This window comes from Vulpes vulpes, chromosome 15 (assembly GCF_048418805.1).
Source record: "Vulpes vulpes isolate BD-2025 chromosome 15, VulVul3, whole genome shotgun sequence".
Lineage (NCBI taxonomy): Eukaryota > Metazoa > Chordata > Mammalia > Carnivora > Canidae > Vulpes > Vulpes vulpes.
The window spans coordinates 93,082,190-93,104,351 of NC_132794.1; the positions used below are offsets into that span (position 1 = coordinate 93,082,190).

The 22,162-nt window shown below is 37.0% G+C and overlaps 1 protein-coding gene across 3 annotated transcripts in view; it reads right to left on the reverse strand.

The window, feature by feature from the left end:
* The window catches only part of PCGF6 (polycomb group ring finger 6), a 34,450-nt gene that overhangs the window by 1,321 nt on the left and 10,967 nt on the right, over positions 1 to 22,162 (reverse strand). The window contains exons 8-9 of one of the 3 annotated variants that reach the window (XM_025993050.2): positions 15,159 to 15,257; positions 8,472 to 8,558 (exon numbers count right to left, since the gene is read on the reverse strand). In XM_025993050.2, coding sequence (XP_025848835.1) covers positions 8,472 to 8,558; positions 15,159 to 15,257 — 186 coding nt within the window. The remainder of the gene's footprint in view (positions 1 to 8,471; positions 8,559 to 15,158; positions 15,258 to 22,162) is intronic. The other 2 variants (XM_072739894.1, XM_025993067.2) reach the window with 2 other exon arrangements.

Below are 22,162 nucleotides of genomic sequence, written 5' to 3' on the forward strand. Positions count from 1 at the left end.
GATTTAAAGAGAATAAAGAGTCCAAGATAAATAACCTTGCTTATTCATATTCACCCCATCACCAAACATTCTCTGTCAATGTGCCTTTTTAATGACTTTCAACAGGTACTTCTGAAACTCCATAACTAGCCAGGGTTGTTTATGGCTAAACAGTTCTCTGAAAAGAACTAAGAGAGGTACATCTCTCTTTCTGCACAGACTACTTAATAGACCACCTAAGTATTGGGCTTCCCTAAAGAAAGACTCAATTATCATAAAGCATCATGAATTCAGTAAGAAATGATACATTGATTTCCATATAAATGCAGCTTACTATTCTAAGAAAACCTTGCAACTCTTACCTGTTTAATGTATCATACAATTTAACTCTGTCTTAACGAGTGTTCACAACACAATTTAACCTTTCTTTTACTATTGTTTTAAGTAGGCTTCCACACCCAACATGGGGGATTGAACTCAAGATCCTGAGAGTGAGAGTCACATACTCTACTAAGCCAGCCAGGCATCCCTTGAACTTTTCTTTGATACTCAGTGATCATTATGAACAGTGACTAAATTGTTCTATAACTCAGTAAGGTCTTCAGTTACTAGGTAACTTAACCGTATAGGAAATGACTTCAGACACTATGTTTCTGAATCTATTCATCTGCTTTTTTGGTTTCTGTCTCCTCTTTTAGTATCAGATCTTAATCCCTTGTGTTCTCACCAAGTCTGTATACAGGAAACAATTCACCTTTTAATTTTATTTTTAAAAAGATTTTATTTATTCACGAGAGACACACAAAGAAAGGCAGAGACATAGGGAGAGGGAGAAGCAGGCTCCCCATAGGGAGCGTGATATGAGATTCAATCCTAGGACTCCAGGATCACGCCCTAAGCTGAATGCTCAACCACGGAGCCACTCAGCTGTCCCACAATCCACCTTTTTAAGTGCTATTTTTAATCTACTGCGAACTAGAAAATTAGGTAAAAACTAAGAGTCATTGGGGAAGTGTGCCATGAGCAATGGGTTAACTTTGAGCAACACGTAAGAGGGAATGGTGGCATGCATGTCTTGCATTTTCGATGACATTCTATTACTCTCTCTCTCTTTCTTCTCTGTTAAGCTCTTGCATGGCTCTACTTCCTCATTTCTCATTCACTACACAACTCATTGCAATCTGGATTCTATTCCTGGCAATTCCAGCGAAAACTCACCAGAATTCTAGAAAGGGTTCACAAATTCAAATGCCCACAAGGGCCAGGAAAGTAACATAGATGAATATGTAAGTTAGGTATGTGAATCCGTAGGGAATGTTGAGACCACTGGGAAATGAGACACCAGATGTCTAGCTAAAGGAATTCAATTCAAAAATATTTAAAACACAGAATAAACCAAATAAAACATAATCTCATACCACGTTTGGCCCATGGACCACCAGATTATAGACTAATTAGCCTAATCAAAGTAAATAAATTTGTATTACAACACAAATAGATTCTATTAACATTCTTACAAGGACACAAATTACATTTTATAAAATGTTAATTTTTTGCATATGGTTATGTTTCAGAAATGAAAACATTTTGCGAAACAATATACATGCTGATATATATATATATATATATATTTTAAAGATTTATTTATTTATTTATGATAGACATAGAGAGAGAGAGAGACAGGCAGAGACACAGGCAGAGGGAGAAGCAGGCTCCATGCAGGGAGCCTGATGTGGGACTCGATCCCGGGTCTCCAGGATCACACCCTGGGCCGAAGGCAGGTGCCAAACTGCTGAGCCACTGGGGCTGCCCTATTTATATTTTATATTTAGATGTTTCTATCCCTGGTCTTCTTAAAGTATCCAACCAGAATGGGTCTTCTAAAACCTAAGTCAATAAATAAATAAATAAATAAATAAACAAACAAACAAACCTAAATCAAGGGGACGCCTGGGTAGTTCAGCAGTTGAGTGTCTGCCTTCGGCTCAGGGGGTGATCCTGGAGTCTCATGACTGAGTCCCACATCGGGCTCCCTGCATGGAGCCTGCTTCTCCCTCTGCCTGTGTCTCTGCTTCTCTGTGTGTGTCTCTCATGAGTAAATAAATAATATCATTACTAACTAAGTCAGGGCACCTGAGTGGCTCGGTCTGTTCAGTGTCTGCCTTTGGCTCAGGTGGTGATCCTGGGGTCCTGGGATCGAGTCCCACATTGGGTTCCCTGCGCAGTGGGGAGTCTACTTCTCCCTCTATCCACCCCCCCCCCCCTTTTGTGATCTCTTTCTCTCTTTCTCGTGCTCTTGTCTCTCTCAAATAAATAAAATAAAATAAAAAAATAAAATAAAATAATTTTAAAAAGGGACACCTGGGTGGTTCAGTCAATTAAGTGTCTGCCTTTGGCTCAGGTCATGATCCTGAAGCCCCAGGATTGAGCCCTGCATAAGGCTCCCTGCTCAGCAAAGAGTCTACTTCTCCCTCTTCCTCTGCTCATACTCTCTCTTGCTATCTTTCTCAAATATGTAAATAAAATATTTCTTAATTATTAAAAAATAAATAAAACATAAGTTAGAGTAGGTCACTTCTGTCCTCGGGTTAAATCTTCCAATCAATCATTTCCTACCTTACTCAATTAAAATCCGAAGTCCATACTATAGCCTATAAAATCATACATGGTTTTATTCCAACTGCCCAGATCTCAGTTCCTACCATTCTCTCCCTCAAGTCCCATATCCTAGCTTTCCCACTGAGGAGGTATTACCATTCATTTAGCTAAGAGGTCCCAAGACTTCGTGAAACTTATATTGTTTGTCACTGAGGCCTTTAACTTTAAATGTATCATTAGATTATTTAAGTTTAGGGACTTGCTCATCTTTGAATCTCACTACATGTCTAGAATAGTGCTCTGTAAATATTTTTTGAAGTAATATTTTCTACCTACTTCAATGACTTTGGGATTTTACTACTAGTTTCTTGTATTTCTAATCAAGCAAGCTTAATTTTAACTAAAGGGTCATCTGGGTGACTCAGTCAGTTAGGCATCTGCCTTTGGTTCGCGTCATGGTCCAGAGGTCCTGGGATCAAGCCTGGCATCAGGTTCCCTGCTCATTGGGGAGTCTGCTTCTCCCTCTCCCTCTGCCCTTTCCCCTTGCTTATGTGTGCACTCTCTCTCTCTCAACGTAAATAACATCTTTAGATACCCTCACATGGGGATCATGATCGAGCCAAAAGCAGATGGTTAACCGACTGGGCCACCCAAGCACTCCAAAAGGCTGAACTTTAAGTTCAATTTTTTTCTACAGTTGAATCTTGCATCTAGTACTATATAGCCAAGTGACACTGGACAAGTTACTTAACCTCTGCATGTCAGTTTTCTAAACTATAAGATCCACTAATGGATGTTAGAATAGAGGGCAACATTTAAGGAGAAACAGGCTATCTGCATAGTTTCAAGGTATCTCCCAAAATATTAATTATAAAGAAAAAGACCTATCAGTAGTAAATATCTTCTAATGATACTTTGAGAAGGGCATTATCACTTGTATGGCATTCTTGCTAAAATTGCTCAATCTAGTCATCAGAAAACATCTGACAAACCCAAACGAGGGACGGTTTATAAAATAACTGATCAATACTCTTCAAAAGTATCAAAGTCATGAAAACAAGGAAGGACTGAAAAACTGGGAGAAGACAAGGAGACACGACAATTAAATAGGATGTGTAACGTAGGACAGAGAAAGAATAGTGGGAAAACTAGCAAAACTCATTGTCTGCAGTTTCATTAATAGTATTGCAACAATGTTAATTTCTTAAGTTTTGGTGAATGTACCATGGTCATGCAAGGTGTTAATATTAAAGGATGCTGAATGGTATCTACATAAGAACTTTTAGTACTATTTTTGTAATTTTTCTCTAAGTCTTAAGTTATCTCAAAATAATATTTTATAACAGAAAATAGGAGGGGCGTCTGGGTGGTTCAGTTGCTTGAGTGTCTGGTCCTTGGTTTCTGCTTGGGTCGTGGGATCGAGCCATGTCAGGCTCCAGGCTCAGCAGGGAGTCTGCTTCTCTCTCTCTCCCTCTGCCCCTTGCCCCTCACTTGCACATGCTCATACTCTCTCTCTAAAATACAAATAAATCTTAAAAAAATAAAAAGAAAAAAAAGGAGGTAACAATTGTTATCTCTTAAGGTTGTTGTGAGGCTTAAACAAGATAACACATGTTTTGGGGTGCCTGGCTGGCTCAGTCAGTGGAGCATATGACTCTGGATCTCGGGGTGGTCAGTTTGAGCCCCACATTGGACCTAGAAATTACTTAAGATCTTAAAAAAAAAAGAGGTTAACACATATCCTTTTGCATGTTTAGCAGCATTCATTAAGGGCTCAAGAAATGTTAATTATTAGTAATATTGTCTTTTTCTGAGCTCCAAGCAATTCCACATGATATATGTGTTACTCCTCAATTAACCTGGCAGGCTGATCAAGGGATTTCCCTTTTTCTTTACACTTTCCAACCCAAATATCTTCAAGGCTTTTTTCCCAAGTTCTTCTTCTTCTTTTTTTTTTTTTTTTAAAAAAAAAAAAAAAACATTTAGTTATTCATTTGAGACACACAGAGTGAGGAAAAGACACAGGAAGAGAGAGAAGCAGGCTCCCCACAGGAGCCCGTTATGGGACTCGATCCCGGATCTTGGGATCATGACCTGAGCCTAAGGCAGCCGCCCAACTGCTGAGCCACCCAGACATTCCCCCCCAAGTCCTAACACCATTTCATTCATCACTAAGCTGGCTATATTGCAAAAATAATTACATTTCATGTATCTTCGTGTTCTTTTTGGAAATAAAGAAAACTGTTGCTCAAGGAAAAGCCAGTTACATTTTCAAAGAAACAGTAAGTGACTAAGTCCTCTTTCCTCCTTGTAAATCACACACAAAACCCAAGTTAATAATGACAATCATTTAAAAAAAAAATAATGGTCCCTAATCATTGTATTGCTGATTACTTTTACTACTCTGACAAACTGTTATCACAACTATAGTGTACCTATATAACTGAAGGATAATATAACCTGTAATATCACAATAAAGAACAATCAGCCTTGTAGCATCTTTCCAATACTGAATTACATGTAAGTTTTATTTGCAAAATTACAAAACTTGTGATTTCTTTAAAAAATCCAAATATCATTTTAAAAAGTCATGAAAAACTGAATGGTCATGAGATGGCTATTAGTATTAATTTGGAGGTTACAATAAAACATTAATCAGTAAGCAAATCTACAAATATGGAATCTATGAATAATGATAATCAACTATATTCTTTTGGGTCCCATTTCTTTCACTCAGTATTATGCCTGTGCGATTAGTTCATGTTGCTGTATATGGTAGTTGTACTTAATTGTATGTATATGCCACAATTTTTTACTCATCCTTTTTTGGACATTTGGGTTGCTTCTAGTTTGTGACTATCATGAATAAAGCTACTATATCTTTTTTTTTTTTTTTAAGATTTTGTTTATTCATGAGAGACAGTGAGAGGGAGAGACATAGCCAGAGGGAGAAGCAGGCTCCATGCAGAGAGCCCAATGTGGGACTCAATCCAGGGACACCAGGATCACGCCCTGGGCAGAAGGCAGATGCTCAACCACTGAGCCACCCAGATGTCCCTAAAGCTACTGTATCTCGTACGTATCTTGTGGTGGACATCATATTCATTTCTCCTAGATTTATACTCAGGAGTGGAATTGCTGAGGGAGTAGAGAGTATATATACATGGCTTTAGTAGATACTACCAGCAGAACTCCAAAGTGATTAGATCAGCTCCCACTACCAATGTATATAAATTCTAGTCATTCCACATCCACACCAACACTTATTCTGTGAGTCTTTTTCATTTTAGTCGGTTCTTTTATATTTTGGTAGGTCAGCTTAGTCAAACTGGAACTATATTTCCCAGAATTCCCTTCCCTTTGAGTTAGCCAATAAGATTTGCAAAGTGGAAGGAAGCAGAAGTCATTACGCTCAGGTTATTACAGGGGCCAGATGCCCAGCTAGTTTATACACATTGTTGCTGGTATGCTGGCTCACGTTGTTGGTATAGGGCAGCAGCCAGGCCTGCAACTAACTCCTCTTGCTCCCAAAAGAGCTCCACCCTAAGCCTCTCTAAGTTTTGGGCCAAAGATCACCAGCTTTGTCTACAGATCACCCATGTCACTGAATATGGAAATGATGAGACACACATTCCACTTTCTCCTTATAGGTCCCAGTTTATTTTCACTATTTTACACTTTATATCTATCTTTTCTTGCAATTGCTGCCCTGTTGATTTACAATGACTACTAGTCCATAGGCAGTATCTTTCCACATTGCTCTTCACCAGCCCCTACAACTGTCTATAATCCCTTATTCCCCAACATTCATATTGATTCTGTCTCCCAAACAGAATCCTAACTTTTAAAACTGGTGAATCCAGGTAAAGCATAGATGGATGTTCACTGTACTAATCCTATGATTTTTCTGAAGGTTTAAAAATTTTCCAAAGTACAAAGATTAATATAATTCCTTTGTAACCAGTACTCAAGTTTGTTGAGTATTGACACTTTACCTTGTTTGTTTCAAATCTCTTTTTAAAATAATAAGAATTTTGGGAGTCTCTGGGTTGCTCAGTTGGTTAAGTGTCTGACTCTTGATTTCAGCTCAGGTCATGATTTCAGGGTCTTAAGATCGAGCCCTGCATCAGGCTCTGTGCCAGCAGAGTCTGCTTGGGATGCCCTCTCTCCCTTGCCCTGCTCTTGTACACTCTAAGTAAGTAAATAAAGAAGTAAAATCTTAAAAAAAAAAAAAAAAAAAAAGATAAAAATTTATTATCTTTCTGTCTGAAAAACCAAAGTATTAACACTCATTAAATCTGAGTGGTGGGTGCAAGGAAACTTGTAGCAAATTAGTAAAAAGAAAACCAAGCAAAAAAAAATAAATAAAATTATCCACAATAGACCAGTCCATTAAGGCTACAGAAATTTCAGCAATAGTTCTTTATAGGTTGGTGGTAAAGCACAGTCACAAAAATCACATCAAAATGTACCAATTATTTGCTTCCTATCAAACAAAATATACATCTTTCCTATGATGCAACAATTCCACTCCTAATTTGTCCAAAATAAGCGAAAGCATATGTTCTCAAAAAACTGGTTTAAAAAGACGACTAGGAAGAGGGAGAAAAAAATTTACTTGTATAGGACTGTTTATAGCTGCTTTATTTGTATTAGCCAAAAATTGGAAATATCCCATATATCTATGAATAGGAAAATGATAAAATATGGCATGTTATACAAAGAAATATTACGCAGCAATAAAAAGCAATAAAAGTTGCTACATGCAACTACATGGATAAGTTTCAAAATGTATGCTGAATGAAAGATGCCAGACACAAAAGAGTACATGTTCTATGATTCCACTTACATGACATCCTAGAATAAGTAAAATTAATATATGGTAAATATAGGTGTAAATATTTATGATCTTGGATTAGGCAATGGTTTCTTAGATGGGACACCAAACACGGAAGGAACAAAAGGCAAAACAGATAAAATGGACTTCATTATAATTAAAAACTTTTGTGTTTGAAAGGTCAACACAAAGGAAATGAAAAGACAACCCACTGAATAGGGGAAATTTTTTACAAATCGTATACCTGATAGTGGTGGACTAGAATTTAGGATATATGAAGAATTCTTACAACTCAATACTAAAAGACAAAACCCCCAATTTTTAAAAATGGGCCAAGGATCTAAATAGAAATTTTTCCAAAGAAGATAAACAAATGGCCAATAATACAGGAAAAGATCCTCAGCATGACTAGTCATCAGGTAAATGAAATCAAAACCACACGGGACACCTGGGTGGCACAGTGGTTGAGCACCTGCCTTCAGCTCAGGGCACGATCCTGCAGTCCTGGGATCAAGTCCCACATTGGGCTCCCTGCATGGAACCTGCTTCTTCCTCTCCCTCTGCCTCTCTCTCTCTGTGTCTCTCATGAATAAATAAATAAAATCTTTAAAAAAAAAAAAAGGAATAATCAAAACCACAAGGAGACCACTGCACACCTGATAGGATGGCTGTAATAAAAAAAATAGCAAGTGTTGGCAAGGATCTAGGGAAACTGGAACCCACATACACTTCTGGAGGGATTATAAAATGGTGAAGTTGCTTTGGAAACAGAAACAGTCTTAACAGTTCCTCAAAATGTTAAACACCTAATTACCATATGACCCAGTGATTCCACTCCTAGATGTACACCAAAGAGAAGTAATAACATGTCCATAGAAAACATAGAAATATGAGGAATAAAAGAGCTACCACATAAACCATTCTAAAAATGCCTGACACACAGTAAGCATCCAATAAATACTACCTTTATTATTTACAGTACAAGTAAGGCTAATAACATTTCTTTCATTAAATAACTTCCCTGTTAGGCATAAGCATGATAAAGTCTAAGACCAACCTGCATTGCTGCATCACCGATTGCACGACGGATTTCCCTTAGAGTTTGATACTGCTCCAACAAGTGATCACCACAGATGATATCTACCTACGGGCAAGTAAGAGTATCAAATTGCTTTCCTGCTTCAAAAAAATCATATGAAAAAATTAAGGAAAAACCCAACATAATTACTCCCAGACTAGATTTTGCTATTTTATGTTAGAATGATAAAACACCCTCAAGACAGATTTTAGAAACTTGCTACAAAAATAAAGCAAAATGGAAGGAGCATTAGAAGACATTGAAGGACAATAGCATAGTACAGCAGATACTCAAAATGACTTCCTTGAATCTCTGAGAACAAGTAAAGTCACACTTGATATATTCAGCATCAAGGTACAGTTTTTTTAAGTTCCATGATAAAATGATTAAAAGGGTATATAATACTTAAAAAGCCATTCTTTAGTTATTTGGATAATTCTCTTATAAGGAACATCTCATTTTCCAACAATGCAGAGCCTAACCCTGACATAAAGTACACACTAAGGGAACTGTTTTATGGATGCAACATCTTAAGATCTTAAGTATCTTTAGTAACGTCAAAGCTCTAAAATATATCTACTTTTACAGCGGATGCTCTAGAAATAATGACGTATAAAATGTATATAACAAGTTATATACTATACGGTAGTCAGATTCCAGTATACCTACTTGCTAAGACAGGAATGCAAATCTTCAATCTTTGTCTTGCAATGGGTGCTCCTTTCCCATTGCCTTAAAATGGGGTCAAGTCCTTGATGTCTTATTAATATTAATATAGATCCCTTCATTGGCTACATCTCCTATGTCCTTGTTTAGTTTATAACATGACATTTCTTCTTGTTCTCTAACCCAGAATAGAATATCACTTCTGACTCTTGTATTTCTCCTTTCCCTTTCTTCTTACATGCAAAGTTACCAACTCCTATGGTTTCTTTTTTCATAATACCCCTTAGAGTTCATATCATCCTTTCAGCTGCTGCCCCTAGGCTTAAAGCAGAAACCACACCACCTCCTAACCACATTTCCTACTTTCAAATTCTGTTTACTCTAAAAACCCAACACACTGCCAACATGTTAATCTCCCTAAAACCATAGGCATGGATGGGGAAGAATAGTGAAAGCAGCTGCATTTTACTGAGAAGCTACTATGTCCACCATATGTTATATTACGTATTCAACATATGGGATCTCATCTAATCTTCACATTCTTGTGAGCTAGGTATTATAATTCCCATTTTACAGAAAGGAATACTAAAAGGTAAAAACATTTAACTTTCCTAAGGTCACAAAGCTAGTAACTAGCAAAGTCCAGATCTAAACCCAGGTCTGTCTCCACGACTATCTTTCTCCAAAGCCTAAGTACATGTCAGGGGTTGGCAAACCTTTCCCATAAAATGTTAGACAGTAAGGATGGCTTCTGGATCTCTGTCATATCTACTCAATCTGCCACTACCGCATGAAAACAGCTTTAGTATGGCTGTGTTCCACTGAAATTTTATTTATAAAACAGATGGTAAGCTAGATTTGGCCCATAGGTCATAATTTGTCAACACCCATGCTATCTCATAATGCATAAACTCTGATTAGTAGCACCTTTTGTGTTTCACACTTGCTAGTTTCAAAATTGGCAGAGCAATACTTGTTTGCAAAATGGCTTAAAAGCAATGGTAGCGTACCTTGTGCACAGAATTTAGATCCATGAAAAATTAAAGAATTAGGAAACTATCACTACATTTTGATTTAATATTCAGCAATCCAAGGGCCATCACTCTTCCTGAACTTCACCACATGGTATACATTTATGGTTTGGTTACTACATTTTTCAACTTAATCTTAACCCCCCAGAAGGTGGCCAGTTACTAACATTTTGATGTATATGGCCCTAAATGCTATGTGTGCATGTGGGTTTTTTGTTTTGTTTTGTTTTTTTTAAATGGGATTATACCACATAAATTGTTCTACAAGTTATTTAAAAAACAAAAAAAAACTTAATATACCATGGACATCTTTGAAGTACACAGCTCTAATAGCTATAGTGTTCCATTTTATGAATATATCATAATTTATGTCCCCATCCCCTTAATAAACATTTAAATTGCTTTCAATTTTACATACTCATTTTTAAAAGTCACATGATTACAAATATTTCATAAATCATCACATTCAAACAGAGTCACATCTGAAGTTTCCACAAACATAACCCACATATTTGGTAATTTGCTAGATGGACTCACAAAACACAGCAAGGACACATGGCCAGATCAGTAAGGGAAAAAGACGTAGATGGAATCTGGACAAGTCCACACACTAGCTTCCTATGCACACATACCCTCCTCAGATCAGGAAAAGACACACCCACAGTACTCCCTTTCCTAGCACTGGAAATGCAGCCAACTTGTACGATGTTTCTATCCAGGGAAGCCCATTTGAAGATCAGAGTAGATTTTTACTGAGGGCTGTTCATGTTGGCATTCTCTGCCTAGCAACTACTAAATTCCAAACTCCCAGAAGGAAAGCTGGTATTTAGCACAGACCCACTGTTTATATAGTCTAGGCATAGTATTAACACCCTTATCAGTTAGGGAACTATTCCCTATTTTCCTATTATTGTAGGAAACTTTTTGCAACCCAAGTTCCTAGATGCTAGGCAAGGGCTAACCTTGTGAGCAGGCCCTTCTAAAGACAGCAACCTCAAGTCAGCTTTATTAACTTTTTTTCTGTATAATCTTTCTACCCTCTGGAGTATCAAGTTTCAGATAGAAAGGACAACTATAATATTTCTTGATCTCAGAGCAGAAATCAGAATGTGAGGGGATCCCTGGGTGGCTCAGTGGTTTAGTGTCTGCCTTTAGCCCAGGGCATGATTCTGGAGTCCTGGGATCGAGTCCCACATCAGGCTCCCTGAATGGAGCCTGCTTCTCCCTCTGCCTATGTCTCTGCCTCTGTGTCTCTCATGAATAAATAAATATTAGAAAGAAAGAAGAAAGAAAGAAAGAAAAGAAAGAAAGAAAGAAAGAAAGAAAGAAAGAAAGAAAGAAAGAAAGAAGTCAGAATATGAGGATAGTCTTAAGGCAAGAAAAACCTGTATCATTTTATTTTTTTTTAATCTGTATTTTTTTTTTTTAACAAGCAAAATGACACTAGATTCCAAGATAGGATATTTCATTGAATGAGCTAGTACCACATTTGTTCATACATATTCTTTTCTTTGATAGAAAGTTATTTTTTCTTTGGCAATTCCTATCTACTCTTCAAGTCTGTTCATTGGCTCCTCCAGATTTAAATCATTTACCCTGTGCTCTTCTTGTACTCACCATATCCTATTGTCATTCAGTTGTTTTCTTGTGTATCTTTTCCACACAACTGAGTCCCTGGGTGGCATGAATTTTCTGTCTCATCTTTGTACTCTTTTTCTTTTCTTTTTAAAGATTTTATTTATTCATGAGAGACAGAGAAATAGGCAAAGACATAGGTAGAGGGAAAAGCAGGCTCCTAGCAGGGAGCCCGATGTGGGACTCGATCCCGGGACTCCAGGGTCATACCCTGAGCTAAAGGCAGAGACATTTAATGGCTGATCCACCCAGGTGTCCCTTATCTTTGAACTCTTAAGTCCAAGGATATAGATCCTCAATTTAATATCAATAGGTAATAAATAAATGGTAGGGTCAAGCCTTATGATACATTAGAGTCTGTTTAAAAATGGATTTAGAAACAATTTTATAGTAAGGTTAAAGTCATATACTAAATAAATAATAATAAAAATAACCTATCTTTTTAAAATAGAATTAGTTATGATAGGATTAACAAAATCTAGTATTTCTTTTATATAAAAATTTTTAGATATCAATGTGATATTCATTTTCTAAGTCTCATTTCACAAAAGCAAAATAAAATCTGAAGATCAAACTATGTACAGAGGAACACAATAACTATAAAACAAAATAAAACATAAATGAGTTCAAAACACCACTAAATCAACCCTGGCAATCCAGAGGCACTGAGGCCTCTGTTGGAATCTATTCAGATAATCACTGGTTTCTAATTTTGGATTAACTTAAATCTCTTTTAAGAATACATGATCTGTTTTCTTATCTTTCAGAATTGTCTTCCTTCTTTTATTCTGATGTGCCACAAATAACTTTTTTTTTTTTGAAGATTTTATTTATTTCTTCATGAGAGACAGAGAGAGAGAGAAAGAAAGAGAGAGAGAGAGAGAGAGGCAGAGACAGGCAGAGAGAGAAGCAGGCTCCATGCAGGGAGTCTGATGTGGGACTCGATCCCGGGATTCCAGGATCACGCCCTGGGCTGAAGGCAGGCACTAAATCGCTGAGCCACCCAGGCATCCTGTCACAAATAACTTTAAAGCTAGTTTATCATTTAACAGTCCCGTAGTAATCATTCATTCCTGCTAGTAAATAACCATAAATGAAGGTCACATATCTGTAGACAAAGCACACATTTCCTACTTGAGAATAACTAGTTTAAAGAAGGTTGGCGGGCAGCCCAGGTGGCTCAGCAGTTTAGCACCGCCTTCAGCCCAGGACCTGATCCTGGAGACCCGGGATCGAGTTCCGCATCAGGCTCCTTGCATGGCGCCTGCTTCTCTCTTTCCTCTGTGTATTCTCAGAAATAAATAAATAAAATCTTAAAAAAAAAAAAAAAAAAAAAAAGGGCCGGCATAGCAGGCTCAAGTGACCGGGTTTTCGCCCAAGCATTTTATTTTGATTAATGGTTAACTAGCTCGATGTTCTGCTCATGTTAGAAGTTAATTGTTGTTTATTCTCTTTTGGATTTAGAAGGTCTAAACAATTTTAGTCACAACATCTGCATATTTGATAATCCTCCGTTTCACTATTTCAACATGTTGGTAAAACAGTAATTTATGAGTGTTACCAGCTATATATTACCTGGATAGGAAAGAAATATTTACCTAGAGAGCCAAGAGCTGACAGAGAAAATTAAATGTTAAAACAGATTTTATGTAATTTTATTCTTAAATGCTAAAAGCCTTGAATTTTTTTTTTAAGATTTTATTTATTTATTCATGAGAGATACACAGAGAAAGGCAGAGATATAGGCAGAGTCTCCCTCTCATCCCGGAGAGAATCTTAAGCAGGCAGGCTCCATGCCCATTGTGTGGGCTCAAGCACAGCGCAGGGCTTGATCCACAACCCTGAGATGATGACTTGAGCTAAAATCAAGAGTCTGATGCTTAACCAACTGATCCACCCAGGTGCCCCGCAACTACTACCTTTCTTAAAACACCAATGTAAAACTTATAAATGTGTTTTGATCAGTACCTAGCCACAGAACTATATCCTAAGAAAATCCTATTGGGTGGCACTTCTTAGTTATTCTATATAATCAGGTACAAGTCTTTGACTTCTATTTTTAGAAATAATAGATTATGGGATCACTCACAATTCTTTGTCCAGAGGTCTCTAAGCAGCTACCGATTTGTAACCAAAAGACTAGGAGTAACCTCAGGTAAACTATGGCTACAAGGTGACAGATAAATCATTCCAGCTTTTAGTTGCCATGAGATATAGCCAGCATTGCCAAACTCAGTTAAGAGTAGTCACTGTTCCCTGGATTAGATATATATTTAGTATCCACAAATACAAGTACTAAAAACACTACCAAAATTTCAGCCAACTTTAAAATATCAGTTAGCGAGATCCCTGGGTGGCTCAACAGTTAAGCGCCTGCCCTCGGCCCAGGGCGTGATTCTGGGGTCTCGGGATTGAGTCCTGCATCGGGCTCCCTACATGGAGCCTGCTTCTCCCTCTGCCTGTGTCTCTCATGAATAAATAAAATCTTTAAAAAAATAAAATATCAGTTACTTTACTTAATAGCAAATAGGTGTCATAAAATTATTTTATGAAATTTTACAAGTGATGGAGAATAAAACCCCACTTAAAATTTATGTAATGAAAAAGCAAAACCATACAGATGTGCATTTTCACTGGTGCACATTCTGTTATGTTCAACAGTACATGAGGTTTGAGTTTCCACCTTACAACAAGAACAAATTACATAGCTAGAATGGGAGATCTTTTCTAATGCTCAAAAAATAAATAGGGCTTATATTAGATAGCTATTTTACTTTCCTAGGTTTCTTGGAGGTAACTTGTTATAAATGCAAAGATGTCCTCTGAAAAGAGGTAGATGGGTAATAAATAATCTGTTACATTACTATCAAAGAGGGGGAACTGAGGCTTATATCCTCAGCTCTTCTCTGACACAGGTGATAATCAGTGGCAGCAAGAAGCAGAGAGTAAGTCAAATGTGATTAAAATGGGACGGGAGGGGCACCATGGCTTAGTCAGTTAAGTGTCTGCCTTCAGCTCAGGTCATGATTTCAGGGTCCTGGGATGGAGCCCCATGTAGGGCTCCCTGCTCAGTGAGGAGCCTGCTTCTCCCTCTCCTCTGCTATTTCCCCTGCTTGTGCTTGAGCTCTCTCTCTCTCAAATAAAATCTTTAAAAAAAAAAAAAAAAAAAAAAGTGGGGCTGGAATCACTGTGTACCAATATTTAATTTGTATTTACAATATCTACATATCATAAAACAAAAACCACATCATGAAATCCTAGAGACAGTTCTTTCTTCAATACACTAAAGGTAATCTCTCAACTTCATCTGTCCTTTTATATACATGTACACTACCTGACAAGCTGGATCAAGGCCCATTTTTCTTCTGAGGAATTTTTCTACATGCCCAATAGTTGCTTCTCCTGAAACTCGGACAAACTTCTTTTCCAAGGGCTACAAAAATAAACATATATAAATCTTTTCAGAATAAATATGCATAAAATGTATAAATCATAGAGCAAATTTTATAGAAAAGATGTTCAACAGATTTATGAGAAAAACTACTATGAAATTTGAGATAATTTATTTATCAAAGAAAAAAAGAATTTTTGCTTAGCTTCCCCTCTCTGAAAAGTACATCAACAATTTTTTTAATCGAAAGGCTAACTGGCTTATTTTAATATTTCATCAAAAATAAAACTTAGAAAAAATTTTAAAAAATAAAACTTAGAATAAGATTTATTGACAGAGAATACCTAAGACTAAATTATCTCTAAAACAATCTAGTTTCTTCAACAAAAAAACTGGAAGAAAAAAAAAGAACAAGATGAAAGAGGAACTTCCAGACTAAAAAAGACATAAGGAATATAAATAAGAGATATGTCAACCCATTACAATGTATGGATCTTATTTGGGTCCTAATTTAAACAAACCTATAGAATAATTTTTGTGAGCTAATCTAGGAAACTTAAATAGCATGTGGATATTTGATTAAGGAATTGCTGTTCATTTTTTTTTTAAAGATTTTATTTATTTATTCATGAGAGACAGAGAGAGAGAGAGAGAGGGAGGCAGAGACACAGGCAGAGGGAGAAGCAGGCTCCATGCAGGGAGCCTGACGTGGGACTCGATCCAGGGTCTCCAGGATCACACCCTGGGCTGAAGGCGGCGCTAAACCACTGAGCCACCTGGGCTGCCCTTACTGTTCATTTTTAAAACTGTAGTATCATTATCATGTTTGTAAAAAGTCCTTATCTTTTAGAAACAAATCCAATTATTTAGTGACAAAAATGATACTGTATAGTCTGGGATTTGCTTTAAAATTATGAGAAGTGGTGAAGATATAGATGAAATGAGATTGGCCATGAGTTTATAATTACTGAAGCAGAGTAGTATACATGGGCATTCATTTTACTACTGTCTACTTTTGTAGGAGTCCAAAATTTTCCATAATAAAGAGTTTTCATTCATTCATCCATTTATTTTTAAAGATTTTATTTATTTCTTCATGAGAATACACAGAGAGGAGAGAGAGAGAGAGAGAGAGAGAGAGAGAGAGAGAGAGAGAGGGGCAGCGGGAGAAGCAGGCTCCATGCAGGGAGCCCGATGTGGGACTCAATCCTGGGTCTCCAGGATCACGCCCCGGGCTGAAGGCAGCGCTAAACCGCTGAGCCACCAGGGCTGCCCAAGAGTTTTCTTTTTTAAATGGAAAATAAAAAGATTAACATTTAGACATATGTGGCTAGATTCTGATCCAATGGTCTAAGGTGATAGGTGGAGAGGCCACAGGGTTTTAAAGCAGAAACTAATGCTTAGCCATCTACTCTGTGTCCAAGACTATTTTAAGGATGCACTATCTAATACATATGAAAAGCTGAAGTAATCAGAACTAAATGGGTAACTTTTAGGAAAATATGAGCAGTGTTTTTCAACACTGAAAGAGAGGGATCCCAGAGGACCCAGACAGGTTAGGCAAACATTTGTTCCATGTATTAGCACTCAGCTTTCTTACCTGTGGTTTGGTTTAAGATCATTCCTTAATAAGAAAACTGTCTCCTATTACCATTGTGTAGCAGGTAACAATAAGTGTTAATTAAGTGCAGGCTATTCCAGAAACAGACTTCCTGGCTAAAAGTCTTTGGGTTCTGCTATTTTCTAGCTGTAAGTCTTTGGACAAGTTGGTGAACCTTTAAAGCTGTCCCCATTTGTAAGAGATAAAAATAGCACCTACTAAACCTCATAGATTTATCAAGAGGAAAATGAGTTAATATATGTAGATAACTATTAACAATTCCTGGCACATAGTTACTACTGGTGTATTGTGACCATTTTACTCTCTATATAAAAGAATTTGACTCTTACAGAGTGCCTAATTGTCACCATGGGATACTGATATAATCTAAACAAAAAAATGGCAACGTTTCATATTCTTTTAATGTAGGTACAGGAGTCATCTCACAAAGCTAAGGCAGTCTCACTGAGACTGTACCTGAGAAGTACCTGAGAAGGTACTAACTGCTAACCCCAGGTGCAGTCCCCAAGAGAATACCTCACTGTAGGTGACAATGCCTGATTAGCATGCAAATCCCATTAAGTACCTTAATGGGTACTGCTATTCTGAATTATCTAGCTATGCCTGTCTGGCCACCAGTGCATTTCTGAAAGTTAATTTCCTGGGTTTACCTCAGGTATACCATCAGAGGACAGTCCAGTTTCCCTTATTTCTAAATTCTTGGTGAGTACCTACCTTACCCCAGGTGTTTGTTAAAATTAATCCAACTTAGCTAAAGTTATAAATATTGTACTTTTAAAATCATCCAGAACAGAATTGTAAGATATGCCAATATCTGAAAGAAAAAAAACTAGTTTTGGCTTTCAAAGCTAGAGTTTTCTCATGTGGCTAACCTTAGTCCTCATGCCCCTGGTTCACAACTTAACTGGATTTTTCCTCCATATAATTCACATGCGGTTTTTAAGAAAATAATTTGGTTTTTTTGTTTGTTTGTTTGTTTTCTTCCTTTCATTTAAAGCTCTAAAGTCAGTTCTCACCTACATAGTCAACTCATTATTTTTTCTGCTACAACCTCATAGCCTCCTACCATTTGCAAATAAACAGGAAGAAACAAATCCACAGAATTACATTTCACTGAAATTAAACACAGCGGTCTTCCCTACCATCTATAACATAAAAGGTCAATTCAATAAGAAAGCTGAATAAGCTAGTTTAAGATCTGTAGGGAGATTTTAAAAGACATTTGGTCATTTTCTTGCTTTAGATAATGTATACCACTAAAAAAAGATCCCTTAAAAAGATGATATAAAAAAAAGATGGGGGATCCCTGGGTGGCGCAGCGGTTTGGTGCCTGCCTGTGGCCCAGGGCGCGATCCTGGAGACCCGGGATCGAATCCCACGTCAGGCTCCCGGTGCATGGAGCCTGCTTCTCCCTCTGCCTGTGTCTCTGCCTCTCTCTCTCTCTCTCTGTATGACTATCATAAATAAATAATAATAAAAAAAATTAATAATAAAAAAAGATGGTATCAACTCATAATTATATTTTACCTTGAAAAAAATTCTAAAACAAAAAATTAAAAAAAGAAAAAAGAAAAAAATTCTGATCTCTGTCAACAGGGCTAGAAACAATTATGAATCCAGCAGCTAAATGAACCCTTGGCAGCCAGATTTTGATTTTTAAAAACCACAAAAAGAGGGCAGCCCCGGTGGCGCAGCAGTTTAGTGCCGCCTGCAACCCAGGGCGTGATCCTGGAGACCCTGGATCGAGTCCCACATCAGGCTATCTGCATGATGCCTGCTTCTCCCTCTGCCTCTCTCTCTCTCTCTCTCTATGAATGAATGAATGAATGAATGAATAAATAAATAAATATCTGGAAAAAAATAAAATAAAAATAAAAACCACAAAAAGAAACTAGGATACTTTGGAGAAAGGACTAATTCCATGTCTGGGGGACAACAGATGTACAGGTTGAACATGAACATCCTGTCATATCAGATAGCGAGAAAGTATCACACACTGTGATACATGAAGGAAAATTTGAACTTCAATAAAGAAAACTGAAATGGCATTCAATCACAAATATGTTTAAATTAATGAGTTCATATTAAAGTAAAAACAACAAAACCTGTTTAGTCATGAGTGGAGTATACTAATGAACCAACTCATTACTCTGAGCTTGGTAAGTAAAGGGAAAGAACCAAGCATTTATCCTGCTTTTCCTATATAAACTACACCACTAGCTAAACAAATAGACAAAGTGAAGTTTCTCCTTATAGAACTATTTCACTAATAAAAGAAGGAATGAGGGATGCCTGGGTGGCTGGCTCAGTGGTTGAGCATCTGCCTTCAGCTCAGGCCCAGACCGAGTCCCACATCCGGCTCCCAGAAGAGCCTGCTTCTCTCTGCCTTTCTTTCTTTGTCTCTCATGAATAAATAAAATCTTTAAAGAAAAAAATAAATAAATGAAGGAATGATAGTGGCACCTGGCTGGATCAGTTGGTGGAGCATGCAACTCTTGATCTTGGGGTTGTAAGTTCAAGCTCCACATGGGGTGTAGAGATTACTTAAAAATAACATCTTAAAAAAAAAAAAAAAAAGAAGGAATGGTAGCATCATTTTCCAAACCCTAAGTTAATGGGCTTAACCACTGAGCACCAACAGATGCTAATGTTATAAAAAGGCCCAGACAACCAGACATCATGTATCTCTAGATGGAAAGAAACACCACCACCTATGAAGTAGTCTTGTTCCCTCAAATCAAACCTGTCTGATCAACACTCAGACTTAACTACCAGTTCATGGGAAAGACAGAAACAGAAAAACATGTTATACTACATCAATGCAACATCAAAACCTAATCTGTAGAAAACTATAGGATGAATGACTCAGTTATATCAACGATGAATTGAAAAAGAAATGGAAAACCTACAGATGTGAAGACATCAACCAATCACAACATGTGAACTTTGTCTGGATCCTGATTTAACTTACAAAACTGTAAGATAGTACTATGAAGACCCAGATACCTTTCATCTAGTTTATGAACTGTTAATATATTGCTGTATTTACTTTCTCTCTTCTAATTTATGTGAGTATATGTACATGTAAATATTTTGTTGGACATGAGAATTATTTGCAGACAGATATTTTACCCTAAGCATATTAGCAGTAATCTTCCCAGAATAAAGGGATTCTCCTATATAACTATAATACAATGAACAGGAAATATATATTCGGGAAATTTAATATTAATACCATTATCTAAGTAGCCCAAATTCTTTTGTAAATTGTCCTAATATCCTTTATAAATTGTTCTTTTGCCAATGAAGGTTCACACATTGCATTTTATTGTCATCTTTCTGTAATCTCTAATCTAGAATAGCTCTGCCATTTTATTATCTCTTATGACACTGACACGTAACTTTTTTTGGTTTAACACACGGTCATTAAAAAAAAAGACTCATTTACAAATGAAGTGGCAAAATGCTGGGGATTTGTTTTAGAATACTACTAGAAGGGAAGTGGACAAAGGTATAGAAGAAATTAAATTAGCCATTAGTTAACTGGTAAAGCTGAGTGGTGGGCACAGGAAAGATCTATTGTTCACTATGTTTAAAAATGTTCATAATTAGGGACGCCTAATGTTCATAATTAGGTTCAGCAGTTGAGGACCTGCCTTCGGCTCAGGGCGTGATCCTGGGGTACAGGATCAAGTACCACATCGGGCTCCCTGCATGGAGCCTACTTCTCCCTCTGCTTCTGCCTCTCTCTCTCTCTCTGTGTCTCTCATGAATAAAATCTTTAAAAAAATAAAAATTAATTATAAAATTAATTAATGAGGCGCCTGAGTGGCTCAGCAGGTTAAGCATCTAACTCTTGATTTTGGCTCAGATCATGATCACAGGGTGGGGCCTGCTTAGGAGTCTCTCTCTCCCTATGCCCACCCCTCCCTGATCACTCTTCCTCCTAAAAAAAAAAAAAAAAATTGCAATTAAAAAGCTTAAAAAAGATGACTCGGGAAAAATTATCTGGACTATATTACTGCCTAGTGAAATATTTTGAAATTGAATGTAGCAAATAGGGTTTTTGACTTTCAGGCTACAGGTCTACATGGTAAAAAGTTTAACAACCAGGCAGGCATACCTAGATACACATATTTATTTAAGCTCAAAGATAAGATAAGATATAAAAACAGCTTTATAAGTAGCAAAGAATACTGAACAATAATATCAAAAGCTGTAACCAGAACTCTGTTCTGGTCATCACAAAATGCAGAATTAGGGATGCCTGGGTGCCTCAGCGGTTGAGCGTCTGCTTTTGGCTCAGGATGTGATCCCGGAGTCCCAGGATTGAGTTCCCTATCAGGCTTCCTGCATGGAGCCTGCTTCTTTCTCAGCCTTGTCTCTGCCTCTCTCTCTGTGTCTCTCATGAATAAATAAAATCTTAAAAAAAAAACAAAAACAAAAACAGAATTAATAGGATCATTTGTTTCTAAAACAGATTCATCAACTTTCACAGGCATAAAGCCTTCAAATTAACATCTGTATCATCAATTAAAACTGAAAACTTAATGTCTCAAAACTATGAGAGATTAGTATAATCAAATTCCTATATAGCTATCACTTAGCTTTATCAACTCAAGGCCAATCTGGTTTTAAATATACCATACCCACTTCCCACTGCAACTACTTCCTGACCCCGACTCTCCATATTTGTTTTGAAGCAAACCCAGACATATCATTTCATTTGTAAGTACTTCAGTATGTATCCCTAAAAGATAAGCACTTTTTTTTTTAAAAAAGCTTTCAGTGTTTTATTTTATTTATTTATTTTAAAATTTTTATTTATTTATGATAGTCACACAGAGAGAGAGAGAGAGAGAGAGGCAGAGACACAGGCAGAGGGAGAAGCAGGCTCCATGCACCGGGAGCCCGACGTGGGATTCGATCCCGGGTCTCCAGGATCGCGCCCTGGGCCAAAGGCAGGCGCCAAACCGCTGTGCCACCCAGGGATCCCGATAAGCACTTTTTTAAAAAAGCGCAATACCATTATCATTCTTTAAAATTCCTTGGTATCAGAAAATATCCAATAAGTGTTCAAATTTCACCAATTGTCTTAATTTTCTTACCCAGCAGGAAATGATTTTGTTTTTAGAGCTGTCATTAAAGAGAATAAAAATGAAGATTTCATGAAAAAAAATATAAATATGAACTCAAACTAAAATTCTAATTTTTGCATGTATTATTTGTACCAGAGATATTTTTGTACTTTCACAATATATACACTAAATATATACTCTATTCAAAGTTCCCATTGGGGGTTGCCTGGGTGGCTCAGTCGGTTAAG